At 46.4% G+C, this 15,938-nt stretch overlaps 1 protein-coding gene across 1 annotated transcript in view; it reads right to left on the bottom strand.

Annotated features, from left to right (window-relative positions):
• Window positions 1-555: 555 nt before the first annotated feature.
• LOC115572276 (potassium/sodium hyperpolarization-activated cyclic nucleotide-gated channel 2) overlaps window positions 556-15,938 on the bottom strand; it is a 36,829-nt gene continuing 21,446 nt past the window's right edge. The window contains exons 5-8 of the mRNA XM_030402196.1: window positions 2,974-3,120; window positions 2,182-2,422; window positions 1,934-2,098; window positions 556-1,505 (exon numbers count right to left, since the gene is read on the bottom strand). Of these exons, the coding sequence (XP_030258056.1) occupies window positions 556-1,505; window positions 1,934-2,098; window positions 2,182-2,422; window positions 2,974-3,120 (1,503 nt within the window). The remainder of the gene's footprint in view (window positions 1,506-1,933; window positions 2,099-2,181; window positions 2,423-2,973; window positions 3,121-15,938) is intronic.

Raw genomic sequence — 15,938 nt, 5'->3', positions numbered from 1 at the left:
TTTTCACTACTATTTTAAACAATATGAAGAGCAATGTGTTCTTTTGCTACGACAGCTTATACGGAAAAATTACACTCAAAACACTTTTTGAACGCTTAAAATGTCATTGTCATTTGACCTCAAGTCCCTGATTTTCATTTTTAAGTCCAGCTCCTGCTAGATTGCATTGCATGGATTCTACACAGTATGCAATAGTTACATTAATCGTACTTTTCTTCATATCTTTACAGTAAAGACAGCGATATACAGTAGGTGTTTGGAAGCAGAGTGTAAGGGGTGATACTAAGACTAAAGGTGCTGGCACAGTAGACTAGACCAGTTCAACCTAAAGTTATACTAGTTTAATTGTATAGACTCCTCCTAGCCAAAGTGTCTCAAGACTCTGAGTTGCTCTTTTCCTTCTGCGGACACCAGCACACAGTGCATCCAGGTCGGATGACTGGTGGCGTCGGCGGTAGCTGATTGGTCGTTTAGCAGGCTGACAGATCAGCTGGGCTGACCTAAAACAAACAGATTCTCCTACAAAAAAGGCCTCTTTCCTGAACTCTACCAGGGTCACAAGTTGGAAGACAGCCGGGATCTGGCAGAGTCTAGCTCTGGAAGGCTGACAATTGAATCTTTCTTGGGAACTCCAGAGTCCGGAGGTCCTGATCCAGCAGCTGCTGCTACTGCCCCCATTCCAGCAGGTCCACCTGGAGGAGGTGTGGAGGCAAAGGCCACCCTCTGTTGAGCTCCCGCCGATCTCCCCACCCCCGAAGGCCCTGGCAGGCTGGGGTGAGGGGGCTGAGGGGGACCGATGGAGTTGTTGGAGGTTCGGGTGGATGTTGGAGGGCTGGGGGCTGCTGAGGCAGCTTGTGGTGTTCCGTCCTGGGGGAGTGAAGGCTGGGAGGCAGACAGGGCCCGGGTATCCTGGCTCAAGCTACCTGTATGAAGGGAGTGGGTGCTCTTGTGTGAGGCAGGCCTCTGCTGGGTCTGTGTGGGACTTGGTGCATGGTGCTGTACTAGGGACAACTGGGAACCAGAAGGTCCTGCGCTCGCCATGTACTGGAAAGTCCGTCCTGGAGCTGCAAGCGGGCTTTGGACAGGTGGGCTGGAGATTGCAGATCCAAACGCCCCTCCGAACGCCTGAGGGGGTTGAGACTGAAGAGGAGACATGGAGACGGGGCTGGCGATGTTCTGCATCACCTGGAACCTTCGCACCATACGGGGAGACTGCAGAGTCCCTGGACCCACCAGGGGACTCGCCATTTGAGGACAAAAGCTCATGGCCACAGCCTGCTGTAGAGTGGCGATAGCTGAGCCTGACGCCGACTGGCCGGGAGGAGCAAAGATACCGCCGATGGAGGGCGTCATAGACATGGCCCGCGGCCGCTGCAGGTCCACCAGCTTCACCATTTCACGGTCATACTTGACAATCTCCTGGATCATCTCGTTCTCCTGGTTGTTGAAGACACCAGAGTTGAGATCGTGCTGAACCTTGTGCATCAGGATGGAGTTCTTTTTACCTGCAGAGAGGGAAAAAAAAACGATTGTTAAACAGCTACAGAGAGAAACGAGAAAGGACAGGACAGAGAGGACACGGAGCAGAACAAAGCATGCATTTATGGAAACAAGAGGATTTGGAAAGGAAGAACAATATGAGTTAGATATAGCATGTGATGTCCTTCACACCAGGTACATCCTCTAGCAGAACAAGCCCGGAGGAAAATGGATGTGTCACCCTGTACTCTCATCTACTGTTACAGTGTCCTGTGTCATTCTGAGGGAACAGCACAGCTCATTTTACTGCCTATTTCAACATTAATATTCTGGAAACATCTTCAAAATCCAATATTATTTAATTATCTGTATGTTGGGTTTATTTGAGTTTGATTTATTTGTATTTTTTTAGCTGTATGACTGGTTGAGTGCATTAACGTGTCAGCCCTGTTACCTATGCGGTCCAGACGGTCAATGGCGACGGTCTCGAAGGCTCGTCTCATCATGGGATATTCTTCCAGCACCTCATTGAAGTGGTCGACAGACAGAGAGTAGAGCCGGCAGTAAGTCTCTGCTCGCACGCTGGCCGTCCGCCGACCCCTCGTCAATAAGCAGATCTCTGAAACGAGGAAGGGGAAAGTTTAACAGCCGAAAGTCGCAATCGGCAGAAAAACAAAGTGTAAACCACAAACTGTATCGTACCTCCAAAATAAGAGCCGTCGGAGAGTTTCATCGCCAGAGTGCCCTTAGTGATGACGCTGCAGACTCCGTGCTGGATGAAGTACATTTTCTTCCCGATGGTTCCCTCTCTTATGATGTAGTCGTGTGGCTGGAACACCTCAAAGCGCAGCTTGGTCAACATGGCCGTCACAAAGTTCGGCTCCGCGTTGGCAAACAGCGGCATGGACGCCACCAGCTTGCGACAATTGAAGTTCACGATTTCCTGAAAAAGGACACATTGTTCAGTGAGAAATATTTCTCAAAATTGCAACTGAGGTGCTGCACTGCCGTCAGGTGTCTCGCATAAATAGTTCGTCCAAGGATTTATGCGGTAAAGGTCTATTTCCATGTATTTTTGGATTATAAAGAAGATCTAAGTATCAAAAAGCTCAATACATGGAAAAATGCACATGCCGCATATTCAGTAACTGGCTTCAAAGCTGTCAGCACTTGGGTGGTGGGCGGAGCCTGCTCAGGCCTGTGAGAGCTGACCAATCGTAGCAGTCTGGGCTTTTTGGGAGTGGGGGGACTTAAAGAGACAGGCGCTTAAATGGAGCATTCAGACAGAGCACGAATAAAATTGGACAATATGGGAGAAATAATGTGTTTTATCAACATTAAAGCATTTAAACATTTCCTCCTAGACACCATAAAAGTAAGCACCTGACAATGAGAAAATTATGGGACCTTTAAGAGCTTGTTAGCATGTCAGGCACTGACTACAAAAATGAAGCTAAATGCAGGTGCTACATTTGAAGTTGATACTCGTCTTACCTCTCTGAGAGGCTCGCTGAGTTCTCCCAAAATGCTCTCCTCGTCAAACATCTTGCCCTGGTATCTGTGCTCATAATAGTCGTGGATCTTCTGTCGGAAGTCGGCCGGCAGCTTGTGGAAGGACATGTACTGCTCCACTTGTTTGTACTGAGCGGGAGCGAAAAGACAGAGATAATGATCTGTTAATACACTGCATGGAATAACTTTGAAAACATCTTTTCAAGTGTAACAATGTTTAATTGTATTGTCGCCGCTAGGAGACCAAAACCAACAATGCATTGATACCGACAAGTATTGTCTGCGCCGTCAAAGCCTTATGGAGCTTATTCATCTGTGGCAAAGAGCTCGATTGTTGTCCAAAAAGACACTGAAAACACATCATTGAGACAAACAGTCGCTCCGGTATGATAACAATCTGAAGTTCATCCTGTACGTACTTTCCTGCTTCTGTTGAATATCCACTAAAGAGCTAAATGTGTCTTCCTCCGCAGCTAAACAAAGTCCCCAACACACTTTTTACCCCTGTTTGAGAAACATTTGCTGCAGACTACAGTACCCGGCTCTTTCAGGTAATATTGAGCCTCTTTATAAAATGGAATAATATATTTTTGACCATCTTTTGAGGACTAACATGTTCACATGGGCTTGTGGCTAAGAGTTATGGACAGAAAAGAAAGTAATCAAAGAAAGAAAGTAAATAACTGAGTGACACAAATTGTTGGTTTGGGCCTTTACATGGAATCTGTTGACAATAAGATAAATTTAGAATACTGACAGATTTAGCCTACAAATAAACCAACAGATAAACAAAAATATATATTTTTTTAAAAGGCTATGAAGAAAAGAGGCTATAACATATGCCGAATTTACAAGAAGGCCCACATAATTAAGAATTTGTCAGAAAAAGCTCTTCATAACATTTATAAAGTTACTCATAACTCAACAACTCTCACAATCGAGCGATTCTTTAAGGGAGTCTGGTGAATTTCTGGTTGGTGTTCCAGTGTGCCGTCTGCTTTAAAACAAAATGTTCTCAAACTGATGTTAATTGTTGTTAATAACGGTTAGTTACATGTTACCCTGACCATTCAAATGTGAAATTAATATGACATCATTAAATAGATTGACCTCCCAGCAGCCCCAACTGTGTCTGACTTCCCATGTTCCTGGTTACACATGTTTTAAAACACAGATCAGATCATGTGTTCACACTTTTACATACGAGCAGGGATCGGAGTTGACATCCAGAGATCTCGTCATGTTTTAGGATGTATCTAAAAAGCACGGACAAATATATTCTTTGATATGAAATACAATGAGTAGCAACACCTTTATTTCTTAAACCCAACAGCCCTGCAATAAATCCTCCTTCATGAAGGTTAAAAAGAAACTGTTGAGGCGCTGGTTCAGATTTATGGGCATTTTGGAGGCTGTAGTTTATAGCGCTGTTGAGTTGTACAACTATCCTCAGAGGTGTTTTCCAGTGTTTTGTTTTTCGGACGGATGAAATATCATAAACACAAACTACAGCTTCCAAAAGGGATTTCGGCGTATCACTGAAAACAAACAAGGTATTACTCTGAGAATGAACCAGTGAGTCAACAAAAAACAAACAAAAAAACCTCACAAAAAAACAGTGCACGCACACGTCCTTCAGCTGTCAACTGAAATGAACACACTCGTCCCCCCTCCAAACGATGCTACCTAGAACTTAATCAATGCCGGATCGATATAAAGTGACGCAACAACAACACAAACAATCAGCTCCCGTTGTTAAAATATGCTAATCTCAATCCGTCCGGGGTGAACGCTGAGAAACCGAAATCCGCGCTGCGTGGAGGACAGAGGCTGATAGATGTGCCGATAAACAGAACCGACAGTAAAAAGTGTTGGGAGATAAAGGTTTCTCCTCGTGCTCTGCTGTCAAGTCTGTGTGCTCTTCAACTCAAACGGAAAAGCTTCAACAAGACGCACGGCTCAACATAAAACTGTCCGACACACAACTCTGAGAGACAGCTCGGCAGTCGGACGACTGTGTTCTCACAACTTCCAGGGACCGAGGAAGTCATCATCGTCCACACCGCCTCAACCCCACCGGGAACAAAACTGTACTCTGCACAGGAACTGTCAGCCGGCATCAAGCGACGTCTCCTGACAGTCTTCAGCAGGTTGGCTTTGTAGTAGCGAGACCGCCCCGAGAACCGGAAGGACCCGGGTTTACTTCTGCTTCAGACAATACTGCATCCTGTCAGAGGCCCCTAGGAAAACAACGAGGGTCCACCTGCTCAGACGCTCTCAGCAGCATCAGATAAACGCCTGAATCGGACATTGTTTGTCGGCTGAGACAGACAGACCGGCGCCTTGTTTGCAAAAGAGAGACGTATTTGTCAAACAAAGATTTCTAGTTCCACATAAGTGAATTCTTGTGTACGCGGGGAGGATCCTGCAGCACGGGGCCGATGAAATCCCCGCTCTGCTGGCTTCATTAAAGCAGCACACCAACTCACTTTTTGAGCTAAGAAACAACCTAGAACACCCGACTGTAATGTAATTCCAGCTCCAGATTTTTACATAATAATGCTCAAATTAACACCAGAAACGCAGTTAACTGAACTACAGTGTTCACAGCGCAGTCCATCAGGAATACTGTGTTGCATTGTCGGCTCTTTACCTCAGAACGCCGGATTTGATGTGAAATAAAAACCTTTGGGGGATAAAGTTGCTGACTCTCAGTGATTACGTCCACATCAGATGACCTGTATGTTTAGTGTACAGGAAGTAACAAGTCAAACACAAACTTAAACAGTCGTCCTGTTTCATATGGTGGCGAATCTTTCACTGTCACTGTGCCGGCTGGACTCTCTGACCTGTGTACATCAGCAGACGCTTGGCATCATCCCCGCTGACGCTCTGCCAGGTTTGGTACTGCAGCTTCCTTCGGTTCTTGCTTGTTTCAGGCACTTTTTAGGTTCAGTCTGGTCTCCAGCAAATGAAACATGTGCTCAGTTGACACTTGGACTAAATGTTTGGGAATATTATCCTGACTAAGCGCTTCATCCAATCCGCTCATCCAATATGAAACCAATAAAACTCTTTTTCCGTCACCCACTGGCTTTTAGACCGTTTTAGGCCTCAAAATTGGCGGTCTTTGGAGCCAGAAGTGACCATATTTGGGAGGAGGGGGCGGAGCTGGGGAGGATATCCGGATCAGATCTGACTGAGAACCTGAGGACACGACGCGGCGGGGACAGAAACCTGCTTTATGGTCAACGTCACTCTGTATCGATGAAGACTTGAAACAAGCAACTGAGTGAACTCATTAGGAAGCTACTTGCTGAGAAGTAGGGTCATTTTCTCATAAGCTTACATACAACCAGACTCCTTTTTGAAACCGGTGGCACTTTCAGATTGGTTTACAACCTCCGTCTGTATTTTCGGACAACATGTTTTCAAGGAAGTAATAATCTGCTGAACTGCCATTTTGTGATCTGTCAGTGAGAGTGGAACACTTTCGAGCTTTAGAGGAAGGTAGACTCCATATTTTCAAGTATATTTTGGTGATCTCCTGACTCACAAAACTAACCCGCTGAACTACAAACAACACTAAACACATTCCCATCAGCTTAAAGTTCCTCTTCCTCATCTCCTGCACCAACTACAAGATGTTAGCATGCTGATGTTGCCGTGGTTTGAGTCCTTGGTCCTGTCCTCGTGTGTCTTGTTTTGCTTTTCATTTCCTCCTCTTGTTTGTTTTCTCGCTCTTTTCACTCCACACCTGCGTCCATTAGTTAATCACCTCTTGTGTACAGAAGTCACTGCTTCCTATTTTCTCCTCGTCAGTTAGTCCTGTTCTGTGTTCCTGTGTCTGCCCGTCCCGTCTTCTGTTTCCTGCTTGTGTTATTTCTGTTTTGTGCTTTGTGTTGCTTTTGCTCTTGATTTTCTGCCGTCTGCCTTTTGTGGCTTCTATTTTTGGATTTTGGATTATCAGCTTTATGTTAATAAAGCTCGCTTTCTGTTCGAATTACCTGCCTGCCTGCCTGTTTGTGTGTGCGTGCAGCGTTCGGGTCCCCTTTGTTTCACCATGACGGACATGTTGAGGTTTGGTGACCGGGTTAAATACTACCTGCTAAACATCAACATGTGAGTGCTGTCGCTGTGAGCATGTTGCACTGCTGCGGCTAATGTTGGGTTACGACTGGACGCACGCCACCAATGGAAACAAAAAACAGCCTTCTGTTTGCATATTTAAACAAAACAGGGGCGGTAAAAACCACAGATGAGGTACGCATTTACACATTTCATCCTCCGGCACTTTCATACATGAAAATGTAGTTTCTGGGCTATCTTCATCAAAGATGTCGGCGTGTAGTATGTTGATAAAACAACAATTGCGGAGGCCAGGCTGGGTGGAATGAGAGCAATCTTTATTGAAACCGATCTCAAATGCCTGCATCCGAACTGAGTGCGGCCGCACGTCTGGTGTTCTCAAATCTCGCTTCGATCTTAGGAATTCTACCAAATACCACCACCTTTCTCTGGTGTGTGGGGCCTTTTTAGAGCCTATTGTCCATAACCGCCCACTTCTCCTAATTGGTCACCTTGATAGATTAAAGGTACATCTATCCAATGGGAAAGAAAAGAAGGATGGGTCTTCCTAACATCCCCTATGAAATAACTCTTGTGTGTGTTACTTAACTTTGCTGATGTCAGCTAAAGTAGACAGGATGGTCTCTCTAAACTTAGATGACAATGTATAGTTGAGTCAGCTCCAAACCTCTGGTGTGGGCTCCTTCCTGTAGCTTATCTCTGATGCCCACCTCAGAGCTGATCAGGGACCCTTGTCCTGTCGTATTCCCACACTTGTCTACAGGGGAGCATCTGCTACTGTCCCATCCTGTCTTCCCCCTACTCACTATTGTCTTAGAACCCAGGATATGTAAGAAACACACAGACACTACAAAAACTCATCTAAATATCACATTTTACAGCCTGATACAAATACACGATATACAGCCCACCCCCTCTTCATGGCTGCTGCCTTGTTTGCACTGCTTTGTCATTAAATCAGGGTTTACAAGTAGGAAGTCCGACTTTAAGTGGTGCTCAGTTGTACTTTTTTGGAGTAGGAGGTCGAACTTTTGGCTTCCGAGTCTTCTGGAGCGAATCCTCGCAGAGCCGCTAGCACGTCTACAGCTGCGCGTGTGACCGCTCTGACTGAAACGCAAAGCGCCTGAGCCGCAGATGGCTGTCAAAAGTCTACGTAATGCCTCCGTCTCACATGAGGAGCAGTAGGTGGTAAAAGCTTAAAGCCTCGTGCTTCCTGCTCTGTTTCAAATCCAATGCGCTGGATTACAGAGACAACACAGCGGAAACAAATTCTTCCCCACCACCAGAGTCGCGCCACACACTGTGTCTGCAGAGGGGATGTTGGGTCGCCACTCAGTGCCGGAACAGTGTTGTCACTCTGCCCGGTGTTTCCTGACTGATACCCGCTCTGCTCCAACATAAACATAAATAAACCCAACATGCAACATTTGAATAATTCAGCCTCCACGTGAAGGAGAAGTCTCCCCGGCGGGAGGCGGCTCCTCTGACGGAGTTACACAACGACAAAGTTTCACCTGCATGAGTGACTCTGCTTCCTGACATCTGCAGATGGAGGGTGGCCCGAAGAGATGACCCCGTGTCACAACTCTTTACCCGGCGTGTCAGAGCGAGCGCTGCAGCTGCTGCGCCTTTCATAGAAAGGAAGTGCTGATTGTGAACAAAGTGTAGGTGTGGGGGGAAACCTTGCGCTCCCCGCAGAGACGCAGCGGCCAAGCAGCTGTTGTTCCGCACAGAGCTTGTTCCGGCAGATTGTGACACGGCTAAAAAAAAAAAAAAAAAAATGTGAATGAATGAGGCAGCGAAAAGCCTATCTGATTGTACCGAGACAGTGGCTTTTAATGCCTTGACTTTGAGGGCCGTATCGATCATCGGCAGGCCAAACTCAAATCACTCCCGTGTCACAGAGGAGAGGGCAGCGAGCGTCGCTCACGGGACTGACAAACGCCAGAATGAGAGTTAAACAGACGTCCATTTTGTGTCACGCTGATGACGGCGTGCGTGCGGCAGAAAAAACGCTCTTCTGACATTCTGTCATCTAAACTGCAGCTTTGTGTCATTTGTTATTCAGAGTTTTGATTTTCACTTAGATCATATTTTCCACCTTTCATCCCAATAACTACTGACCCAACACAGACACCTGATATTTATACTACCTCCCTCTCATTTACTTCCTCCTCTCCTCTCTCCTCTCCTCCTGTCACCTCTGTTACCTTCCTCGCTTCTCCTTTCCTTTCCTTTCCTTTTCATTGCCTTTCCTTTCCTTCCATACACTTTCTTGTCCCCCCCATTTCCTGTCTTTCCTTTCCTTTGGCTCTCTTCTCTTACCCTTTCCTTTCTGATTTCATACCTTCCATTTATTACTTTTCTTTTCTTTCCCCTTCCATCCTCTCCTCTCTTTTTCTATTCCTTTCACTCTTCATGTTCTCCCTTCCCTTGCCTCTTCTTTCCTCTTCTTTCCTTTCCTTTCCTTTCCTTTCTTTTGGTTGACTCTCCCCTCTGCTCCCCTTTCCTCTCCTCTCCTGTCTTCTCCTCTCCTCTCCTCTCCTTTCATCCTATCATTTCTGTTACCTTCCCCTCCTTTCTGTACCTTTCCTTTCCTTGTACTTGACTCTCCTCTCCTCCGTTCTACTAGTATCTCCTTCCTTACCTTTGGTTGTACTCTATTTCCATTTCCTTTTTCATTTCACTCCTTACTTTGGCTTCCTTCCCTTTCCTTTCCTTTCCTTTAATTTCATTTCATTTCATTTCATTTCATTTCATTTCATTTCCTTCCCTTCCCTTCCCTTCCCTTTCCTTTCCTTTCCTTCCCTTTCCTTCCCTTCCCTTTCCTTCCCTTTCCTTTCCTTCCTTCCTTTCCTTTCCTTTCCCATCTACTCCTTTTCGTTGCCTCTCCTCTCCTTTCACCTACTTTCTTTCCCCCCTCCTTTCATTTCTTTCCCTCCCTTTGGCTCTCCTCTCTTACCCTTTTCCATCCTCTCCTCGCCTCATTCCTCCCACAGCTTCCCACCATCGGAAGGTCTAATTCGGGTTCATCCCAAACGGCCATGTGGATGTATAATTCATTCACTTAATTCGCTGCAAAGTCGCCTCATTATACTATGAAGCACATCCACCAAAGAGAAGCAGATCAGATAGTCAGAGCTCGTCTGGTCTGTCCTCGACTCGGAGATGTGTACACAGGCAGGAACAACACACTGTGGGGTCTCACGCAGTACAAAGTCTCATTAAATGAAATGGGGCTTCTGAGGGAAACACTGAAAATCCCATAACTCAGTCAAAGGGAGCGACGACCAAAGGAGCCCGGCCGATAAGGGTTTGTTCATCAGACGCTCTCCCTGACTGAGCGGCGAGTATCGCTTGGCACGACCGAACGGACGCTGTTTTTGTTGTAGACGCTGGCGGCGGAATCTCTTTGGCCACTGTGTTTGCAAAGTCAGCCTGGTCGTGGATAATTGGAGCGATCAGTGACAAGCAGTCTGGCTAAGAGAAGATAGATCACTGTTGTTGGTGGTGGCGGCACGGAGAGGAGGAGGTGGAAGAAAACAATCTTGTATCCTGTCCTGTGCACATCACGGCAGAGGGCTCAGACTGCTCTCTGCCTTGCTGACTGAGATTAGTCTCCTGACTCCCCGTGAGGCCATTAAGAGCTGATTATTGATGCAAAAGGTGTGTGACTAGTCTACCGTCTGACGCATGTCTTAAAGGCACGAGCTGGGATTTAAAGGGAAGCCTGAACACACAGCACGTGCCACTTCAAAAAAAAACATGACGATTGAACGGTCTGTCATCGTGTGCAGTGTTGAAATAATCTGAAAAATGAGTTGCTGACTAAGAATATTCAGGTGAACGCACCTTCAAGTTGGAACAACTCAGAAAGTCAGCAAGGATTTGGAAGAACTTTTGATGTCGTGTATCCCGGTCTAAGATGTGTTTTCGACCTTCTTCTCAACCAGCCAAGAAACGCCAACAACATCATTTTTATAATTTGTTCATTTGCCGGTTGAAAGAGAGACGATGTTAGTTCATGTAAAAGGTGTTTCTCCGAAGTCATACTGCACTGGTGGGTGAAACGTACGTAATTTCATGCGTCAAACAAAATGTCAGAAATATGGAATAATAAGCTGTGAGCTGCCTGAAACTTCCAGGACATCGTGATGAGAACATCTTGTAAATAAGACGCTGCTGTGATGACGTTACAGCTTTGACTACTGTGGAGAAAAATGCACAAGCTAACAAAATAAATAAAGGCCACATACGCCAGAAACATAGCGGCTGTTAATGATTTGAAGATTGGCGGTTTATATTTGTTATTGCTTTAAAAAAAAAACTTTTATCATCTGTAATGTGCGAACATTAGCATGTCGTCATTTGGGAGCCTGACTAACAAACCACATCCAGTTTTCTGAGCTGAAAGCCAGCGAACCCCGAGGAATACGATCCCAATGTGAACGTTTAATCAACGTCCGGGATGCAGAAACGTGCCGGTCGTGAGTAAATGTTTGGTTGATGGTAAGAAGCTTTTTAATAATTGATTGCATGTCTATTTTTTGCTCACATGGAACTTGTAAAACGGCGGGTTGTAACCCTCAGCTGGTGAGTGACCTAAATTGAGAAAGGTTATTTATTCACATCACCCAGATAAATATAACTTTCTTTGTAGTGTGAGTGTTTCCGCATTACAACCAAAAATCTCTTGAACACATTAAAAGTCAGAAGAGAAAACCTCCCAATTACATTCTCGCTGGGAAAAGTTTTCTTAAATTAATAATGTTGTGAATAAAATAGTAAAGTCGCCTTTATTATCAATGTTGCCACACAAAATGCCGACTTTATAATGTGATTTACAAACAAAAATCTCCAATTATGTGAACTTTACACTGATAAAAACGACCCAGTGGTGAAAGCACAGGTGTGGAGAATGAAAATGAATAAAGAGACTGAACCTGACCTCGACGTGCTTTAGTTTCACTTTAGTTTCTGCTATTGTGCCATCAGGCTTGTTGTTAGTAACACTTGTGTTTCTCCTACGATGGCAAATCAAAACTTCTGGAAGCCGGAAGCGATGCCGCATTTTTCTGCAGCAGCTTCTGAGTGACTGAATTAAACGCAGCTCGCGTGTTGATCAAACAAGCGGTCTCTGGTTGCACACAACAACCCATTTTAAATTCAGTTTCTTGAGACATCACGTTCATGAGTGTCAACCGGAATAAAGGTGCAGATGTTTGTCTTGATTTAAATCACAGTGCACACAGAAATAAACTGTGATCGCCCTGGTTGTTTCCAAATTACTCTTCCATAAAGAGTTATGAAGTGCTGATGTTCTGCGTGCTTAAATAAAACAAACACTAATTGATGTAAATGTTTGAATGTAATGTTAACACTCCACGCTATAGAGGTGTTTGGTTTGGCAGAGTATGAACGTAACTTTTTCATTTAATCAGACCTGCTGGTGGAGCAGGAACTCGTGTGCATGTGTTGTGCAAACAGTTGGAGTAGCAGCAGCAACAACAACAACAACAACAACAACAGCGACCCACAAAGTTGTGAATTATACAGCGTTTTTCTGCCATTAACCTCTGTCACTGACTGTCCTTGCGCTCACTGCAGCAGCGCGGCATCCTTCCCTCTCCGCTGCTTTTCATTACGTCGCTGTGCATTTACACAACGAGAATGTAGAGAGCCACAGCAGTTCAGTCAGGTCGGATAAATGAACGGGGAAGTTAAATCCGGCGCTGTAACGAGGCCGCGCACACCTACACGGTTGTTTTCATGTATTCTGGTTCGTATGAGCCCAAAACTTTCTTCGTGAGCTGATACGAGTGATAAAGGTGCGTCGTCTGCCTCACAAGCAGCTGCAGCAGAGCTCATCCGAGGGCCAGACAGACGTCAGTCAGGCGCAGCGCCGCAAGCCCACACAGCCGCAATTTCACATCGTGCTGTTAAAACAAAATCAGAGTCGAAAAAAAAAAAATCCACCTCCGAGTTTTTTAAGCGTTCTGACAGCGACGACTTCTCCGACTCGGTGAAAAAGAACCACATCAGCATGCCAGCTGAAAAATCCTCCTACAAAACCCTCGTCCCTGAACGCTGCATCTAAATGAAAACCAATATTAACACGATGTGAAGGGAAGGGTTTGTTTATACCGGCATATTAAGAAACGTCTTCAAATACACAGCAGCGCAGGAGGAGCAGTCGAGGGGAAACATCTCGGAATACCGCGTGAACTCGGGACGGAACAACAGCGAGGCTTTCTCCTTTTTTCTTTCTGATTCTCTGGGAGACGTGTGAATGCAGGATGAGAGGAGGTCTCATCAGGCAAAATCAGTGAAAACACCTGTGTGGGAGGACTGTGAGCGTGAAGGGCCTTTTAATGCAGCATTTTCTGGTGACGTCGCAGTGGATTATATAAAACCGAGTAATCACAAAGTCAAAATCACAGAATGCGACGCACCAGAAAAGTGTTTCCGCGGGCCGACCGTGCAGGTTTCGCAGGCCGCGCGTCGACAAAGCAGCGAACTGCGAGGCGTAACTTTTATGGAAAACGCGTGACCGAATTTGTCATTTGCATTGTTTTTTCGGCGGTGTTTCTTCCAGCGCAGGTCTATCCGCCCCTCTGCTGTGTGTCAGTGTGCACTGTCACCGTGTATAAATAACTCACAGGTCTCTGCACCAAAAGCCACCACGCAAAAGATTCTCCCTAAATTTAACCAGCAGCGGATTGTGAGTCTGACATTACTGCCTGGCCCTGAAATGTGAAAAAAAAAACCTTCCACACACAATGCTAGCTGGAGCCTCAGCGGGGCTGTAACAGACTGCCAGCAGACGTGTTTCGCTAACGCGCTCTAAATGATAAAAATGTCACTCGCAGGCCTATCTGGAGGCGTGGCGAATTCAGCCGGCAGCATCGGCATCAGCCTCGCCTGGCACGGCTGGCACTTTCCTGCCCTACACATTATAGTTACTTTATTTATTTATTTTTTTAAATAAACACATCTTCAGCTCAAATACTAATCCTCACGGAGCTGCGGAAAAAAAAGAAGAAAATGTGACAACTGGCCAGAAAGAGGGTTCTGGGGGAAATGCTCTCTCCTGCCCTCAGCAGAAAAAAATATATATATATTCTGGGATGGTGGTGAAAAATGTCTGAAGAGCACACAGCATTAATTTCTAATGTGAGAGCACGTTTCTCCTCAATTTATCGTTGAACTGAAGCGAACATACAGGCTGCTTGAGGATTAAACACACAACTAAAGACTTCAAATGTTGTCAGTTTTCCGGCTTCCAGGAAATAAACTTTCCAAACCCTCCAGCTCGCTCATTTCAGTGACCCCCCCAACGTCGGAAGCAACCATTCCTCAAACACAACGGGTTCCCCTCCATGCCTTTTAACTCCCATCACCCAGGACACAGCGCACAGACAAGAGCAGCGGTAAGCACTTTACTTGCTGATCCGTTGTCTTCTAAACCATTTATTGGACATGATTCATCCCCCCCCCGAGTGTCCGGCCACATGGCTGAAGAAGCCTCTGTGGGCAGCTCCGTGCGATGCTAGCCAGACACAAGGCCGCCCAGGACGATGCGAAGGAGGCGGCGTTCAGATGTCTCGCAGTGCACCAGGACTTGTGTCGACAAACAGGGCCCTCCCGTCTCCCACAGGTTTTCCCCTCCCCCTCTCTTTGCTCCCTTGTAGCAGACAGTTAGCAGTAGCGCTGCACCTCTCAAGGACACCAGAGAGGATAGACAGAGGGGAAGAAGAGGAGAGAGAGGGAGAGATCCAGATTCAGAGGATGGGACGGAGACGAGAGGGAAATCAGGTGGACATATTGAAGAAGAAGAGGGAAAAAAAAGGGGGGGTGAGATGATACAAAAGGGGGGGGGGTGGGGGGGTAAAGACGCATAACAGATGATACAGAGTGCAGGTAGAGTAAGAGCCAGTGAGTGAGTGATCAGAGAGAGAGAGAGAGAGAGAGGCGGCCATGTTTGCTTACGTCACCTTCAGGATGACATTGGCAGGACACACAGGTCTGCTGCCTCATCAATTCTACCGCTGCCCAAGGGGACATCATATCACACACTCTCTCTCTCTCTCTCTCTCTCTCTCTCTCTCTCTTTCTTTCTCTCTATGTCTCTTTCTCTCTCGCCCACATCAGCACCCCCTCCTCCACACACACACACACACACTTACGCCCAGCCGCTGGCGACGTGGCTCTACCTGGCCGAACACACCCGCAGCCTCTGATTGGCTGCTGAAAGCCAGCAACACTCCCCCTGCTCCCCAGCCAGCGAGACTCTGCTTGGAAACAGAGATGGCTGCTGCACTGTTACCACTACAGGCCACTGCTGCAGCGCCGCTCTGATCTCCCCCCCCCCCCCCCCCCGTCCTCGTGTCAAAAAGATGTCTGATAGGCTGTCTGACGATAATATATATGAGAGGTTGACAGCACCTGAGAGTGCGTGATTGAGGTCGTGGCGCTAAAGGGAACGTGTGTCGGTGTTGACCTCTGTGCTACACTCTCTACACGTTCCAAAATTCATATTCATCACATTCAAATCCTGCGTTTTGAATACGTGAATACAAGAGAATGCAGGAAGGAGACATTTACACTTCAGCGGGAACAAACAGTCAAATAATGTAAGAGCAGCTGCGGCCAATGAACGACGACGAGAGCGAGAGGAAGTGCGCACGAGTTAATGAGCTGCACCGCTGTTCTGATCGACTAAGAATTTTTTTAAAAACTGACCCGAGGACCAGCGGGGTCAGTCACGACAAAACTCACAACCTGCAGCGACGCACAGTTGAAATCCGTCCAACTTTTTTGGTCCCCGACAGATTCTGAAACCCAAACTGGTATCAGCA

The sequence above is a fragment of the Sparus aurata genome, chromosome 21, assembly GCF_900880675.1.
Source record: "Sparus aurata chromosome 21, fSpaAur1.1, whole genome shotgun sequence".
NCBI lineage: Eukaryota > Metazoa > Chordata > Actinopteri > Spariformes > Sparidae > Sparus > Sparus aurata.
This window is presented reverse-complemented; position numbering and strand designations above follow the sequence as displayed.